The 18,891-nt window shown below is 42.8% G+C and overlaps 1 protein-coding gene across 2 annotated transcripts in view; it reads right to left on the minus strand.

The window, feature by feature from the left end:
- Positions 1–18,891, minus strand: part of LOC117765782 (ras-related protein Rab-26-like) — a 45,212-nt gene that overhangs the window by 20,056 nt on the left and 6,265 nt on the right. For both annotated transcript variants that reach the window (XM_034592273.1, XM_034592274.1), the window contains exons 3-4: positions 5,829–5,870; positions 4,066–4,132 (exon numbers count right to left, since the gene is read on the minus strand). In XM_034592273.1, coding sequence (XP_034448164.1) covers positions 4,066–4,132; positions 5,829–5,870 — 109 coding nt within the window. The remainder of the gene's footprint in view (positions 1–4,065; positions 4,133–5,828; positions 5,871–18,891) is intronic.

The raw sequence follows: 18,891 nt of genomic DNA on the forward strand, positions 1-18,891 counted from the left end.
AATGTTTAAAGAGAACTTAATCATGATCAAATTGTTTCATTCAGGACATTGCTTTTGTTCAGTTGGAGATTGTTTTTCTTATCCAACAATCGCTCCGGGTGAACCTGTAATTTACATTTACTTTGTGCTTTTCCTGATAAATTGTCTTGTTTATTGCCGTTTTCTTTTCCCTACATGCTTAAAACCTCCCCCCCCCCCATTTCATCACACTTTACACAAATAAGCTTGAATCAAGATAAGCATCTTACATTTTTTAACACAAAAACAAGCCTGGAAATATCTGATGATCTTGTATCCACACTTATTCTCCCACACAGCAGATACACAGACAATCCAGCAATATCTAAAATAATCCTCTCCTGTCTCACAGCCCCACATCCCACACTCTGACTGCAGCCCTGATTTGCCCCCCCCCGCCCCAAGAAAGTGATTGTAATAACTCCCATCCATGCATGAGTGTGTTTGAAAGTTGCATGTAAAAGAGTTTAAGGTCATTAAAGCAGTTCTGTCAGGCTTCTCTAAACTAAACGACCTCCACATCCTTTATTGCACCATAATGTCAGTCTGAAATATTCATTTTTTTTGCCACATAAATATAACAGCAAAAAACCATAAACCTTTTACAGTAACTCACAGCTGGTCTAAGTCTTCTCAGGACCCTAATTTGATTTGTGGCTTTTGGCATTTGACACTGCAGCTTCCTTCCGTCCTTCAATGATCATCATTTATTATTAAAATCTTTCGGCGTTGCCAGACTCGGCTATTAACGCAGCACCGTTCACTGGGTTCGGTAACGCTACCAAAAGGCTGCAGGACTCTGGTAGAGTTCTGCAAAATAATCACTTCTTTTACTCTGGTAAATGAGGATGTGGGGAATAAAAGAGACAAATAAACTAATTCAACTTTACAGCACAGATGATTGCAGGGAGGCAGGTAACAGACGACACACTGGGACGTGATGTCTGAAATCCTGTGACAGCTGATCGCTTTATTGCAGTGATGTAGACACGTGCACACACTCTTGATATTACTGTTGGGTGTCCGTCAGTGATGTGATCATAGACTGTTTATAAAGATGGACGACATGACCACTTGCCTCCTGGTGGCTGCCTGCAGTATAGGTCATAAACCCCACCTCCTCCATATTCGTGGATGGGACATAAACCAAACTAAAAAGTCAAATACATGTCAGATAAGGTGCAGCATGGCAGCGTTCATATCCCAGTCGTCCATCTTTATATCTGTGGCAACGATCAGAGTTGCAAGATACTTGCAAGATTCAGTAACTTAGTTTCCATCCAAATTTAGCACAATTTGAGAATGAAGTTCTACAATATGCAGCCTATCATTTTGCACGTGCATGTGGGCATCGTGAGTTACATCAGACCATTGGTTTCATGCTGGTCTGCTGATTAACAGTTGGGGGCAGTAACGCACTTAAAAGGAACATCAATGTGCCAACAAAGGCGGTGGAGAGAAAGACCGTAAAAACCAAATGAGTGTTGACCATGGAACTTATGTTTGTTTAAAAGAAACCGTACAAGGACGACTCTAATTGGAATTGATCGATGACCTTATCACACCGTGGTGATTTCGTTATTAATGAAGTGTGACGGAACATTAAAATGATTACTTATTGGACCTTTAATCACAGCTCGGGTGCATCATTTTCAAATTGTAAAGAATAATGAGAACCATTATCAACGGCGATTTACTGGCTCATATTCTTTAGCCTCTGCCACACAAAGCATTTAAAGATTCAGATAGAATTCAATCAGGGGCTTTTGCTTCTGCACAGAGACACTTCGATGAAGACGGATCTAAACGGTGAAAAACAGTCACTGAGGCTAACGACTGCTCGTACTAGATGATTAGTGCTGGGATAACTGCTGGGAAACAAAGAAGGAAAAGATGCTTTACACACTGAAACTTGTGTTCTCAGAGGTTTTGGTCTTTTGGGTTTTTCGTCTAATTCTTTTCTCACCTCAGCGCAACAGAGCGGTGATAAGATGATCAGCATTTTATAAAGGTCACATCTCTGATATTTATGATGCACCCTTGATAGACATAGTTATAGACACAGAGCAACAGGCTGAACCCCTGTGTCAAACTTCACTGTTGTAGTGGAAAAGTAAAAGTTTAAGTCTATACTTCATAGATGTGAGATGTGATTTTCAGAAGGTAGTTCTTAAAACTCCTCCAAGGTCCCCAACATTCAGAAGACAGCCGCAGACTGATCGTCAACCCCTGACATGCATAATGAGGATAATACAGAGACACAGATCATTTACACTTTCTAAATCATGCATGTAATGGGTCACGGGCGCACGCACGCACGCACGCACGCACACTTCCTGCTTAATTTGCATAAAACGTCCCGACTGCCTGGAGATTAAAAGTCAAACCAGGTTATGCATTGTCCATACGCATGAGGTGACAAAATGACAAACACACACTGCAACACTGTGTGAATATCAAGAGCCGGGAAGAGAAGAGCCAACATTGGCCCCCTTAGGAGAAAAAAGCTGTGCTGCTCTTTAAAGGTAGTCAAAAGCATTTTCATCTGGTGATGTGATCAATGTCACACAATCCTTGACACCGTATGCGTGTTGTTAATTTTAAACTCACCAGGATAGTGACAAAAAGTAAACGATGACCAAACAGAGCACACTATGCTTTTTAATGCTCTAGGTTTTTTACATCATAACATGATGCAGTCGCACACATTTCTATCCACCAAACTGTTTTGCATTATAATATGAAATTTAATCAGTTTAAGTTTGTGTGCAACTGGCCAAACAAGAATTTCACTCAAGGCAAATTGATATATCATGTTAAGGAAGCCAAAAAATATCTGAAATAGCTTGAACTTGACCTTTGACCACCCGAACATAATCAGTTGATCTGTGAGTCTAAGGGAACATTGGTGTCCAATTTGAAAGGATTTTCACACGTTCACAAGCCCCAAAAAAGGTTTTCTGAGGCCACCATGACCTTGACTTTTGACCTTTGACCACCAAAATCTAATCAGTTCAGCCGTGAGTCCAACTGAGCGTTTGCATCAAATCTGAAGAAATTCTGTCAAAGTGTTCCTGAGATATCGTGTTGACAAGAATAAAACAGACGGACGTGCAACTGCATGCGGCCACTGGCAGCCATCTGCACGGAGGCATAAAAAAAAGACACATGCAGACACACAAACACACACGTCTGAATGACTGATCACAGATCATTAAATGGCGCCATGAATCCTGAGGGTGTTGTCTTTTCATCTCAGGAGAGGAGTGGAAAAACTTCATTGCCTAATAATATTGCACATTGGAAGAGAAACAATCTCACCTACACAGCGACACTAACATGGCTGTGAATTATACTGGGAAAACACTTTTTAAATACAGAGTTTACAAAGTGCTCTGACAACAAAGCAAGAAAAGTAAATGAAAACTTTAAGAAGAAAGCAATTTAAAGGTGAAAATAAAACAATAAAAACCCAGAGAAAACACAACATCCCATGAAAGCAAGTCTATAAAAGTAGGATTTAAGAAGTGATTTAGAAGAAGTCACGGACTCTGCGAGCCTTAACTCCACAGGTGGGCCATTCCAAAGCCGAGGGGCCCTGATGGCAAATGATCGGTCGCCTTTAGCTTTAACCTCCACTTTGGAAAAAGCAAGCAGGGATCCACCTGAGGCTCTAAGGCTGCATACAGGCACACGAGGGGTCAATCATTCTGTGATGTAGCTTGGGGCCAGACCCTGGTGTGCTTTAAAAGTGATCAGTAAAATCTTAGAACCAATTCTAACACTGACAGGGAGCCAATGGGGAGAAGCAGGGATCGGGGTGATGTGAAGTTGCCTTTAAAGACCAGTGAGAAGCCGAGCTGCTGCGTTCTGAACTAGTTGGAGGTGCTGGTGAAAACACACTAACTTGTAACTCTAAACCCGTGAGGCCATAATCTGCATATCATGAGACTGGCCTAGAGCGGCATGTTATGAGCTTCATCAGGTTCATTTGCTTTCACAATAATCACAAAAGAGTATTCTGGTGTATAAGTGGGGGTGTCTCACCGTTGGCGTCGCGGTAGTAGGCATGAGTGACACTGCGGAAGCGCTCCTGTCCGGCGGTGTCCCATATCTGCAGAGAGTGAGAGAGGAAGGCAATCACTGCAGAGACGTTTCTATCTTTTTAATAACTCTCCTGTTTCTGGAGTATGGAAATTAGTCCACTGGCTTACGAAGTCTGCACTGGTGAAAATTCTGGGTGGCGTAAAACTGCATCTTTTGGTCACTCGGAGGCAGCAACGCAAGCACAACACTGACATGCATCACAAAAGGCTTGCTATGTGTGTAAAGGGTCGCTCTGCTTTGGTCTCCACCGAGTCCTAATGAAAAGAACCGGGTATTGAGCTGAGCAGAGCTGCAGGGTTGTTTCATATTACACAATATAATCTGATCTATTGTTAATATAAAAACATAGAGTTGAGGTCACACCTTATATTGCATTCATACATTGTAGTATATTGTCCAACAGCAGTGGAATAAGGCTATTTAAGTTCTGCTCTTTCCCATCAGGCAACACTGCTTTTCAACGCAGTTTGGCTCCAGTGCCAATTACATGTTCTCCCGTCCTTGGAGCCGAACTGTTCAGGCTGACAGCAGCCCTCATTTGGTTTATGTATAAACTACATATCCTGGATTTTGTCCTGGCCTGTCACCTGCTGGATCATTATCATTCCCTTTGCCTACCTAACCAATTTACCCTCACTCCCTCGTCCTCCTCGCTCTCTGTGACATGTCCGCGTGGATGCTGGCTCTGCCTCCTCACTTGCACCCTGGGGCAACCGTCCTCCCAGGATCCGTGTGGCAGCAATGACGAATGGCAATTACACGAGGAAAAATAACTCTCCGCTGTCTCTGTTTGGAGGCGGCAGGGTGCTCTGCAAACGGACTCTAAGCCAATTAACCCCAAATAGATTAATCACAGAGCAGAAGTCCTCTCCACCAGCCTCCGTCAACCCCTAATTAAGATCATTATGGAGCATTCACATAATTGCTTGCAGTGATTGAATATCAAACATACAACAATGCAGAGTTGTTCTGACTATGGGCGTCAGTTCTCACAGTTGTGAATGAAGAGTGTCAGTGCCCCGCGGAAAGTATTCATGGAGACGGATGAAGCCTAATTATTTTTCTGCATATTTTTGATTGTCTGGATCATTGATTGTCGTCACAACATAAGGCCACAGACACTGGGTTTCTTCATTAAACGGTATAAGCATTAAAGCTTAATGTAAAAACCTAAAACATATAGTGGCCCCCAAGGACCGAGCACAAGCAATAGAGAAAGCACAGACATTAAGGGAAATGTGCTCGGAATCCAGAATGCAGCAATAAAACCCATACAAATGGGGAAAACACAGTGCCCTGGGACCCTGGTGGTGGTGGTGGGCTCGACTAAGATAAACTGCAGCATTATACAGCTCTTTGCTTGTGTGCTGAAGTGAAAGAGAAAGTATCTGTTTGGATCTAAATAATGATCTGGATGTCAGGGTTGTGAGGGTCCGCCTGCTGGGTGACACCAGGGCTCATCTCAGGACAGCGTTTTCCCCCTTTTTGAATGTATGCACTTCTAGATTTGCAGAACTTAAAACATACTGTACGTGTGTGCTTTGTTCCTAAAACCCATAAAAACTGGTTTTATCATCTGTGCAGTCTATTAGGAGACAGTAAAACCCCATTTTTATATGGGTGACACCTTTCATTTGACATCTATTATAGACATTTTGCTCGAGTCTGTTTTGAAATGATTGTCAGGATGAAATAAAACTTACCTGGAGCTTCACCTTGACTCCGTCGATGTTCAGGACTTTATTCTGGGAAAGAAAGGAAGATAATATAAGTGACAGAGCCTAAATTCAAGCACTTTTCCAACCAGGAATGTTTTCTGTGTGTGGAAGAAACAATCTCAGCTGTGTGTGTGTGTTATTGTGTACACCTGTCTGAACAGTCTCTTCCTCTCATCTACCAGCCTTACTCTCCTCTCTTCTTTCTATCAATATTGCATGGTTCCACCTGACCCGGCCTCTTTTGATGAGGCGTCGCTGGTTTCCTCCAGAGGTTTAACCCGCCCTACTCTCCGCGCCTCGCTCTGTACCTTCATTCTTAAGGGGACATTGATCGGAGCTTCGATCTGCTCCACCACACAGACGAGCAGTTTGTCAGGTCAGAAGATGACTCTGTCTTGAGAGCAGCAGCGTGCACATGGTTCAAAAGGGTTGTACTTAGTCTTTTAATTAATCATTGCGGTGTCTTGGGAATTACAAGCAATAAACCAATCAGAGTAAAATCTCCCACTACCTCTAAAAGCCAAGTGCTCTTGCACATTGCCTGATTGCGAATGCCATTGCAGATTTGCAGGTAGTAAGAAAGAACGGTTCTTTGCAGAGGAAATGCAGCTGCTTGTGCACAAGGTGAAAGTTTGCAAGTTGACCATAAAGCAACAGCAGGATTTCTCCAAAGCTTCCTGAGGTGCAGCAGGTGTGAGAGGAGGCAAGTTCCTGGCAATTCCGTTCAATATTTATTGAGATGATTCAGCCTGGACCCCTGCTGGTGATGAAACAGCAGGGGTAGCAGCATAGGCTGTATAAAGATGGATGACACATCACTTCCTCCGACTGGAGCTAATGAAGCTAAAATATCCAGAAAATAAAAACCATTGAACAAACATCAGTGTGATAAGAACTTGACATGAAGTTAGATTTTTCTAGTTTAGTCCATGTCCTATCCACTAACATGGAGGAGGCAGGATTTATGACCGGGCTTCATTATTGGAGCGCAATTTTTATGCAGTCTATGGCTTCTACAGTGGTACATGCTCAATCTAGCATGGCTAAATGATTAATCAATTGTTGAAACAATTCCTGATATACTAATGGGTTAATAAACTAATTGTATAATAATAAAAATCAATACTGGCCTTGTAAACTCTCATTCTCATCAATACATTTATTTCACCACATGGATTCCCCAGTTTTCCGAGTCGCTGCTGCAGAAAAGAAGAGGTCAAGACGTTCCCTCAGTGACTCACACACCAGCCTCCCAATAGACGTGTGGATTACCTCACCTGGTGCCACGGCAACGGTCAAAGCCTCCCTCTCCCCCATCATCCCCACTGAGCTGTTCCTGAAAGCCTACTGCTGACCTTCTACCACTCCGATCCCACAGGAGACACAGGAGATATTCAACCCCGGCAAGATGCTAATCGTCCCTCGGAGCACTCGAGAAAAAAAAATAGATGCAGCTTTTGTTGACGTGTTCGGTTGATTTACTTCCTCACGAGTCACAAAGGAGGAAACTCATAAATATTCACAGACAAGTCAAGCTGCACACTGCGTGTCTGTATGTGTGATAGGAATCAAGTCTCCAAAGACTTCCTCCATGTCCTTGTTATCGCTCGAAACCACCATGGTGAGGATTTTGTGGTTAGTCAGGGGTGATTACACCTAGAATTATGCTGGAAGTATTTGAAACCAGACAGGACAGGGCATAGCGATGCAGATTTAATAATATCAGAGAGTGAGGACTGAGCAGGATTAATAAAGCATCTCAGCAGCTTATATAGAGAACGAGTCCACTGTGGAAGACGGGGAATTAAGGTGTAGATTAAAGACTGCCAGTCACACTTCCAGCAACACTTTACTTTCTCCACTTTATTTTCAAAAACCCTCTCGAGCTTTAGCGTCTTTCAAGGGGACACAGCTGATACTCTGTGATATGCTTACAATTAACAGAGGGGTAGCTGAGAGGCTCGTACCACTCTCAGGTCAGTTTAATTCCCCGAGCCGCAGCAGAAAACATCTTCAAATACAAACTGCTCTACTTAGCAGCCAGACACCGGATGCTGGCTATTTAATGCATATGTTTGAGTCTTGAGTGAGAAGATACAGTCGGCACAGAAACAGCACTTCTCATGGGATCATAACTTACAAGTGTAGAAGGAGTTCTCAGAGCAGGTGTCAGCCATCCATCAGATATACCACTTATCATATGAGGGTCATGGGAGGTTGGGGGGGCAGCCGATCCAAGTAGATATTGAGCGACAGGTGGGGCTACACCGGACAGGGTTGACATGCAGAGACAAATAACCACTCAGGCTCACATTCACACCTACGGGAAGTTTAGAGTCGCCAATTAACCGGAGTACCTGGAGAACATTGGCTCGGGGAGAACATGCAAACTCACAGAAAGGACCTTCTTGCTGTGGTGTGCTGTCTGAAACTGAAAGTAACCTGCAGTAATTGAGCCGCAAACTCGGTCCACAGAACCCTGGAGCCACGGCTGCTGCCCACAGAGCTGTTCACCGGTTTATTCAAAGTTTGGTGAAGCTCAAACTAAAGAATCAGCTGTCGTGGACTTCGACAACCCGCTCAGGCTAATGATTCCCAGCCGCCACCGCTATGAGTACTGAACTCGTGTCCAAATTGCACCGAACAATACACAAGCCAAGCGTGATGCTGAGAAGATGGACGGTTCTCGAGATATGCGCGTCACACACAGACAGACAAACAAGAGATTTCTGGAATTGTTAGATAAAAGATTGATATGGGAAAGTGGTGCAGTTCCTCAATGTCTCCTTTTGTTCCGAAGGCATCAACACATAGACCAAAGAACAGAGGGAGGAGATCTAAACGAGAGGCAGGGCTCTCTACTCCGCAGTCGGGCCAACTTCCAGCTGTCTGGAGCTGTCCAGTTTTCTATGTCCTGCTGACACAGACATTTTCACACACTCTCACATACTGTACCAAAACCATTCAGCCTCCTCAACCTCTCCATCTGCTGCAGAGAGGCACGCGTTTCATCTGCTGCTCCTCAATGAAGTTGATAGTGGAAACAGCTTGTCCATATCAATTAATCAATCTCCCCTCCTCTTCCTCACTCGTCTTTGTCTTACACCGTAATACATCTCAAGTTTAAGCCGCCTTTCAGCCATTCCCTGTGTTTTACAGGTTAGGTTTCTTTATTTGTACCCGTAGGTAGATTTGTTTTGCAGCAAATAAAAAGGGATGCATCCATCCAAACACAGTTCAAAATGATAAAACACTGACAGAAGACTAGACCACAAAAACCATGGATAAGGCCAAATATGCAAATATAGCTATAACCTGTTCAAGTGAACAATTGCAGCCGGAACAAAACCATTTCTGTAGCGTTTTGTTTTACCCCCTTGGGACTATAAGCCTTGGATCAGAGGGTAGAAGCTGAAATTCCCCATGCAGAGGATGCGAGTCATCGTTAGTAATGGAGCTGGCTATCCTCTGTAACTGTCTGGTGTACAGGGACCCTAGGCTCATCTGAGGCTCACCAATCAGCCGACTGGACCATTTCACAACCTGACTCAGTCTGTTTCTATCCTCCAAAGACAGGTCACCAAACCATGGCACCGAAAGAAAATGACAAAACAGACTCAATAAAAGCCTGATAAAATAGTGGGACATTTTCCTTAAGCAGTACAAATGCTGGTGCCCCCTTTTTTGCACAAAGCTTCACTGTTTGCTTCAAAGCTCAGTTTGGAGTCAACAACAGTCCCAAGGTATTTATAAGATTTGCACACATTCCACAGTTTGACCTTTGATAGATGTGTCTTTCTGTGTGTGGGCAAGTTTTCTAAAATCAATGAAAATATCCTTGGTTTTTTGATGTGCTAAGTTGGAGGAACGACTCCTCGCAGGTGTATTTGAGGAAGCCCTTGTTTTAGTTGAGGTCAGATCATAATTACCAGTGTATCATGCAGACATGGACTTTGAGGCCAGTGAATTAAATCAGCCACAAGTTGATGCTCTCAAATACAATTACGGGAGAAATAACTACTGCTACGGGTAAAATGCTTAGAACCTACGGTCAGCCGAGTATTATCTGTGAGTATCTGTTAAGTTACTGTTGTTATGATCAGGATGTGTGAAGTGGGACCGGGCATGTATGAAGCAGACACCCCCCCCCCCACCTCCATTATCTAAGAAGCTAATAATTTTTTATTATCTCCTCTCCTCGATACAGTCGGCTCAGCATTTTCAAAACCCCTTTCTACAAATACGTTCAAATTAAGAAGCACTGCATATTCTCCTGGTGACCGAGAGCAGACAATAAATCACATATACACCAGACACACAGATAATGCAAACAATGGAGTTCATTCATTCATTAAAAGGGCTATACTTGCTGAGCTGGCACAGTTGGCAGAGATTAGGCCCTAGTTCATGTGGTCACCATGATTTCGGCTCCTGATTTCTATGTTATTTTATTCAAGAGTTTTGTGAGTGTGTGCAGGACAGAGAGGGAGGGAATGTTCACTGCTCGTCACTCGCAGCTCGTCACTGGCCAAAAGTCTCTTTTCCCCAAAACACGTCTGACAGGGAAGTCGGTGTAATAGCCGGAACCTTCCTGTTATGGACTCTGCCTCACTCGGGGGAAACAGAGACTAATTGAAAGAGCTGTGGACCTCTGGGCTCCTTCAGACAAGCAAACCTGCTCCCGCAACAACTCAGGCTTGCTCATTTATTTCCACGGCTCAGAGGCACTGGCAGAGCTGGAGTGCTGCTGCAGAAGATCACGGCAAATAAATGTAGAAATAAAATAAACTCTGATAGATAAAATTGATGATCTGGGACCACAACGCATAGGTTAACATGCACTTGTATCTATAAAAATTCACAAGCCAGAGCAATTTGCTACTTCCAAGCCTCTCCTTCGTGCTGTAAAAGCCTTAAAATGTGACATCCAACCAGATGTAAACATGATTTAAGTGGTTAACTTTGCTCTTTATATTTCAGCCCATGTTTCGGATTAAAGCTCCTTCTTGGAAAAAGCCTCTTCTGTGTATTTTGATCTATCACCTGTGACCTGCAGCAGAGCACTCACACCAACGCAGGCACTTTTCTCTGATGCTGTATCACAAAGCCTTGACCTCTCTGGAGCTCTTTCCTCAGGCTCCTCTCACACGCTGGCCTGCTACAAATCAAAATGGCAACACAACGCTATGGCTGTGTGTGTGTGTGTGTTGTGTGACCATGTGCGAAGAAGAATAACGACGGTGGGGGGGCAGTCTTCAGTTTTACCTGAATATATAAACATACACAGAGACAGCGTATGGTGCATTTTACACACACATCCAAACACCGCCACTATAAGCACAGCCAAACTGAAAATGTCCCCGAGAAACACCTCTATTTATTTTGGTGCAGCATCATCACGGACGAATATCTGCCAACGCATATGAGACACATTTCCTGCAAGGATGCGCCACACTCTCAAGAATATAGTGGAAAACAAACCTCAAACATAAACTGTGTCAAAAATATAATCTCTTCAATCCTCAGATGGAAAACAAAAAGCATCAAACACAAAGAATGGGCTCCTCGATGTGGCCGGTAGTCTCTAGACTTTGTACTACAAATCAGCAAAAACAGGTTTGGGTGAAAACACAAGTTCTGGAACCGAGTAATAAAAGTACATTCCCACTATTCCACTGTAATGTGATAAGACAAAGGCAGCGAAGACTGCAAGACACTAAACATTTAAACAATGTGGATTTTTAAAAAACCAGCCTTGTTAATGTGTCATGATGAAGGAAATAATGATCAATACGTTTTTTGACACTGAATTGAAAGACTACTATTGTTTGTATACAAGAAAACTCAACGAGGGGAGATTTAATGAGCATGTTGCGCCTCCTGTGATGTAGCAATTTGACTTTTGAGCAAAAGACAAAAAGAAGTTTTTCAAGGAAATTGTCCTTGTTTAAATCAGCTTTTTTATTTGTTTGAACTCAAAATTTTACAGATAAGAATTGGTTTGCGAGTTGATATTAGAATAAGTTACATGAAAGCAACTTGAATGCGCAAACTAATGTATGTCTTTTTGGATAAATGTCCCTCTCTCTTTTGCTTTACCATCTGTTTCCCATCTCTGTCTCTCATCTGCTTCATCATGAAATGCTCCCATATTCAAACAGCTCAACTCGCTGCTGCTTCTTCTTTCATGCCCCGGTTAAATATTCATGATGCTCATCAGGGCTCTCCTCTCCACATCCCTGTGACATTAGGGCAGCATGTGGCAAAGCCGCTTTTCATTAATTACCATAGACTGGTTAATTACAAACATCTCCCTGGGCACAAGTGAACCCCAACCCACTCACACACAAACACTTACACGTGGATGTTCACGTGTACATAAACAGAATTGGGCAGTAATTCAAGCGTAGCTGAATGCGTGACATTTTTCAATTTAATAAGGGCTGAGTCATGTGCATGAACAAAATAAAACCGCTTACCCCTGATTATAATACAACTAGAACAACACACAGGACAATTAGTGACAAAATGGCTCCGTTCATATACATTGTTCCATTGTAACTTCTTTTTCCATCTTAATCCAATTCTTCTTTTTTTTTTTTTCAAGCAGGAAAAAAACCATTACTGCCACTTGCTGGCATGATTATGCCTGGCACTTAAATTGCACCCACTCAGAGGAGGCAGGCGGTCTGACAGGCAGGCAGGAGAGTGGATAATGGAGAAATCAGTCGGTCAAGCATTCACCCTCTATAAAAAACATGCAGAAGCTGGAAACGAGTGAAAGACAGATGCATAAAGACCATCATGAATGAGGAGACGGATTGTCAGAGACATCCACAGGGACGGAGGAGATCTTTGAGATGGGTCCATTATTGTCATTTCACCCATCAGACCTGCCTCTCTCGCTGCAGTCTTATATTCCTCATAAATCTGAATAGTAAACATTTCCAGACTCATATTACGGTTTCTGCTGGTTGCGATTCTTCAAATACTCAAAGTGGCAGCATGTAACTTTTATGATGCTCTAAAATTCGTCAAAAGGCTTCTGGTCTGCTCCTCCAGCACCAAGGCTATTTGACTCGGAGTAGAGCATGTTTCAGTTTCCTGCATTAGGTGAGACAGATGCAGGTGGAGTGAAGGGCTGGGGGGGGGGGGGGGGGGGGGGGGGGGGAGCAGGGAGAGTGAAGGGCTGCTAGCACAAAGCTTGATTTTCAGAGGTTGCATTTAGTAGCAAGTGGAAACACATTCTCTGCTGTTCAGCTAAGGATTTAACATGGACAAGAGGAATAAATGCAAAGGATTATAATGTCCTGAAGCAGTGTAACCTCTGTATTAATTATGACCTCATCACACACTGTTTAAAATCATGGTCAGATATTGATCATTTAAAATCTATTCATTTTACACAGAAACTACAGGCACCTTCTCTACAAGCAGATGTTCTGTGACACCAGTTCCCTGTGCAACAGAAACACTCGTCTCTAATATAAATGAAGTGATGGATCAGTGGACAAGTCATTTCTTTCAGCGGTGGGAGGGAATCAAACACACATCCTTCAACTTGTCGAAGCAGCAAAGCTTGACCGCTCTCCCTCCGTCCTTCATTTCTCTCCTGCTGATCTACGTCGACTAAAAATAAAGCTGCTCAATCAACTGTGCAAAACAACATTAAAATTAAAAGTATATGCAAAGTGCATCTAGTGCCTGAGTGGTAATAACGTGAGGGTTCACTTGTTGCATGAGTCACACTCTCAAACATCTGATGCGGAGAACCGTGGGATTTTTGACCATGACAGAGACACTTCAAAATGCAGTGTCTTTACAGTATAATGATGTTTGTACTGAAGAAGTCAGACGCAACTTCCAGTGAGTGTTTGGGGGTGTATGCAAACACACGCACGCACTCACGCACGCTCGAGGACCGGCCAACATGTCCTCGAGTCAAAATGTCCTCACAATGATGGAATTGAACCAAAATTGTCCGTCATAACTATAGATAGACATGCACACGCACACGGTGTCTTTTCCAATCACAGATGAAAGTAAAGGGAAAGTGATTCATATCCCACATGTCCTCATTTATCTATTCTCAGAAAGTCTTCGCTAAGGATGGACTCAATCATGAGTCAATGTTGCATGATGATGGCTCACTGAGTCAACACTGAGTCTTACCTCCACATTAAGACTTGAACAATTACTTAAATGATTCGGCTCTTGATTAATCGATTAATAATCCTGTCTACAGAACAGCAGATGAGAGCGACAGAGAAACGGTAAAGTAGCCTGCGTCCTAAAACATGACTCGTGAGCAGGTTGCTGCAGTTTCCTTGGATGTTTTGTGCCAATGATGATGTAAGAGCGACAGCAAACAATACAGTCAGAAGAGAGAGACAGATGCATAACAAGATCTGCATGCCTGGATCTCCCCCGGTTCATTAACAGTTGCCACATCTGTTGAGCACTGAGATCAGTGTGAGTTTGTATACTGTGTGTGAATGTAGGTGTGTGTTCGTGTCGCTGGATGTGTGACCGAACGGAAACCACACCAGTATCTCACTTCATGATTGAGCACGAGGGAGACAGACGGCGACCCCCCATCAATAATCTAATGACGGAGGGATGAATTTTTCATAAAAGGAATTTTAATGTTTAATGTCCTCACCTCGCACAGGAAATATACACAAACCAATTCCGTCTGAACTTACACACATATACTCTCACCTCATCAAAGTGAAATAACTTCTCTTCCTCATCCGTGTGCGACTGTGGGCTGAGCTCGGATCAGTTAATTGACCCTCCGACACATTTTCAGCCCATTTAAGCACTAAGCTGTGGTCAGTGCTATTGATCGCACGACGAGGGCTTGGTCTTCCACACCAACCATCAAGCACTGTTTACTGGGAGGTTGACCAAACCACAGTAAATACAACCCCTCCTGATGAATTGCACGTCCACATGGGATGATTGGCTCTGCATTCTGGAGGTCAGAGGTCAGGCGAGAAATCTATATTTACAGCTTCAATCTGAGGGGTTTTGACAAAGAACATCAACAATGTCTGGTAGTTGTCGTTGGTTTAAGAAAAGGTAATTGCTCAGGAAACGTAAAGAATTAAAGACCTGTGAAAACTGGAGTTTAGGGGCAGACGCCAATATTGATATCTATTTATATCAATTTTATCACTATAGTTTATAGACAAACCTGTATTTATTTAAACATAAGCACATTACTAGACCAAGGGCATTACTAGACCATAGGCTATTTATATGAGATGCATGGAAAAAGCCAGCGACTTTCTTCCATATCCTACTGTGGGTTTTTTAAATGGTGACTGGGTTCAGCACATTGAAAACAAGTTAGGTCTGAGCAACAGAAAACGACAGCTTGTGTTGACCCAGAGTGGTGGAGGGGGCGAACGATTTATTTTTCATGCATCTTTCAGTCTAATAGCTGCAAAGTTCTTAAATGCTGGAGCAGGAGTGCTGACATGCATCCACACTTCAAGTTCTGTTAAAATCAGACGACTGAAAGGTTTGAGCAAAAAAATCCTGCAGTCGACTGATTCAGAGCCACCTCCCCCCCACCCCCACATACATACTAAGTACACCCAAAAATAACATCAGTGAAATCTGGATAGATGCTGTTTGTTATGTGCGAAACTCGTCTGTGCCTCCACATGTAAACTGGATTTTACATGATGCCCCAGCTCCATCAGCGAGGTGTGAAACGTCTGGTCGGACTTGTGACACACAGGAGTGTCACTGGTGTAAATGGAAACGAGAAGGGAGTAAAGAGAGAGGATAGTGGAGGAGGCGTGGTTATGCTTCAGGCGAGGGGGGTGGCGCCATGGAGGAGGCAGGACATCAACACCGGAGTCGGCCCTTAACGGCAAAAGCTCTCAAATCTTGTTTTCTTTCCAAGCTGACATCTTTGTAAACATCTTCCTCATGTATGGATCTTCTTTATCCTCCTGAGATATCTGTATTATTCTACAGTTTATTTTTGTTTCACATCCGTCGCGTTTTAGAAACGTCAACACTTGCACTCGCTTTTCATTTTCATTTGTGCAGATGAAAAAAGTTCACCCTGTTGATATTTATATGCAAAATGCTAGGGTAACCTTGCCATCAAGTAATTGTGTCCATCGTGAAGGACGGTCACAATTAACTGTTTCAATGTAGCGTGACTGCACGGGAGCTGCTCATCAGATCTGTGGGGATGAACTCCGAGCCGTCCGCTGGTTATTCTCCGGTTTCCTGTGCAACACTTTTGTGGATTCAGCTGCCATGTTTGTTGACATTGATGACACAGTGTTGACCAAAGATTTTCTATTAACAATGAGATCATTCACTCAAACCGCCCACGCACAAGAAATGACGCTGGTGATCAAATGACAATATCTTTGCAGTAAATCATTGTTAAGTAAAGCAGTGGTGTGATGTTTCATCTGTTATGGGCTGTACAGTGACGCTGGGAAACAGACGCTAACTCCAGAATGTAACAAATGATAACCTCCGTTTATCCGCAAGGGGACAAGTTGTCTGTGATTAGCTCATTGGGAAGTTTTTGTTATTGTAGTGAACAAAACAATCAGTTGAGCACATGTATCAACACCATGCATCAAACCCCCTACTGTGCAGACTGTGGTCTTCAAATCTTGTTATGATGAAAATGGCAGCGCTCGTATCGGGGATATGTTTGTTTCATTTCTGGTTAGAGGGAGGAAGTGGAGATGCATCGTTTATCTTTATATACAGTCTATGGTTCTCATGCGTTCAGAGAATTCATGCAGTCCATCTGATAGTTGTTGGAAGATTTGACTTAAGCCAACAAATTTCAACCTGATGGTGGCACTAGAGGAAAGGTCAAGGAATATTCATCCTCTAGGGACCATAAAGGCCTGTGCAATCATTTTAGCGGTAATCCATTCACATAATTTGAGGTATTTCAGTTTGGACCAAACAACAGACTGACAATTTAGGATCTTGGTAAAGTTGTTCAAAGGTGTTTTGATGGTGAAAATTGCAGATGCATAAGAAGTCTATCACACACGCACATGACTGACAGCTGGGTGCTGCGCCCTTGTCTCAGCGGAGGCGAGTGCTGCTCGTCTCCTCACCACTGAATTTACATCCGTTAAGGTGACTGGGGGATTAACGTCTCTCAGATGGTGAGGAGGAAAATGTGAGGAAAGGTTGTTTTTCCCACTACATCGGAAATGAGGGGAAGGTTGTCGAAGTAATATTATTAATTGGCCTCTCTGCTTCTCCTTGGAATTAGTTCCTCCCCTATTGTCCCCAATTATCTGTCTCACTCTTAATGATCCTACAGTTCTCTCCCAAAGAAATTGCTTTTCAAGCCTGGCTTTCAAACAAAGACATTTTGACCCTGTTCACGGAGACTGACTCTTCCCTTTAGCTGAAAACATTGTATTTCTGTAAGTTACATTGGAGAGATAGACCTACCAACTTCCCTGCCAGTGTGCAGGATTTAAAAGGGATTAAAAGTGTGAATAAACATTTGCCTCACGGCTACAATATTTAAAAGAATAAACTACAAACATTGAACATATCATTTTCTAGAGAGAATCTACCCGATGCTGCACCGTGGAGGAAAGTGACAGAAAAATGAAGCAAGTTTTAAGTATGATGGATCTAAACAATTACAGTATGGGGAATTGATATTGGACTATCAGTGTGTAATTGAGACAAAGTGGCTGACATGACAGTTATTAAAAGATATTGGTAACAGATTGGTAGAATGGCCTTATACACTGTACATGCAGGAGGTGGAACCCCAGTCTGGAGTAGGGGTTCAGCACCAGGGACAGCTCCCACCACAGACTGTACCACAGCTCTGTGAAAGATTTGGACTTCGCAAAGCCCTCACAGCAGTTTTCTATTTATTTATTTTATTTAAATAAAAGGTAGTGAATTAAAGACCCAAGGAGAACAAAACATAACCTTTTAATAAAAATATTGATCTGATGTCCAAAAAAGCCAGATCCATACAAAACTAACGGAGCTCTCAGTGGATTGCGTACCTCCGCCAAGGCTGAACAGTCCCCTCATGAAACCACCTTTAATCTCACTAGACACAGATTTTTATTTGGATTTGCACCAAATTACACAGACACAGCTGATTTGCTTCATCAAGATCCATGAATTATTGTCTGAGAAATCAATGAAAAGGTTGAAAAACGCCCAATCTTGTCAATACAGATAGTGAAAAAGCATTCCTGGATCTGCCCCCTGATCTACACCAAAATTGTATGGGTTCTCTCCTGACCCACATTGCATCCTTTCACCAAGTTTGGTGGTAATCCGTCCACTAGTTTTAGCGTAATCCTGCTAACTAACAGAAAAATAATCAGAAGTAAACATAAGCTCCTCGGGAATAAAACCCTGTTTGTTGTACAGACAAAAAAATAGGTGTACATATATATTGAGAAAAAATATTCTAACCCCTGCAGAGAACTGATCCCACCAATACAGTAAGTACTGCTTGTGTACCCTGATATAATGAAGCTTATTCCTCTGATCCGTAGAGCTCAATTAATGAGGCACATGAATGAACCACACTAGGTTACATATTCCTTAATTAAATTCAATAGTGTTTTTTGTGTCAATCCCACTCACACTGTGCGTGTGCTTCGAATACTCACTAGAGCCCCAAATGTGCTTTCATCCACAGCTGAAACTATAGCAATATAAACTGTACTTCAGTTTGAGTAAAGTTTGATAAGAAAATGCAGTGCCAAGTCATTTTTTAAAACTTCTTAAAGCCTTAAGATGAATGAAACTAATACATCTGTGACCCGTTTTCAAAGATTTACACTATATCTTCAGTCTGAATCAGTGGAGCCTGAGCCTGAGCGCCACAGACAGGGCGGGGGAGCTGGAAGGTAGTGTGAGAATGACTAATGCTTTGTTTTAGTCCCTTTCTTGAGATTTGTTGACAGAGGGAAAAGGCTGAATAACACCATGCATCTTAATAATTATCCCAGACCCACCAAAGAACGGCATTACAGTTTCATCTTTGTCTCAGACT

Source organism: Hippoglossus hippoglossus, chromosome 8 (genome assembly GCF_009819705.1).
Source record: "Hippoglossus hippoglossus isolate fHipHip1 chromosome 8, fHipHip1.pri, whole genome shotgun sequence".
Lineage (NCBI taxonomy): Eukaryota > Metazoa > Chordata > Actinopteri > Pleuronectiformes > Pleuronectidae > Hippoglossus > Hippoglossus hippoglossus.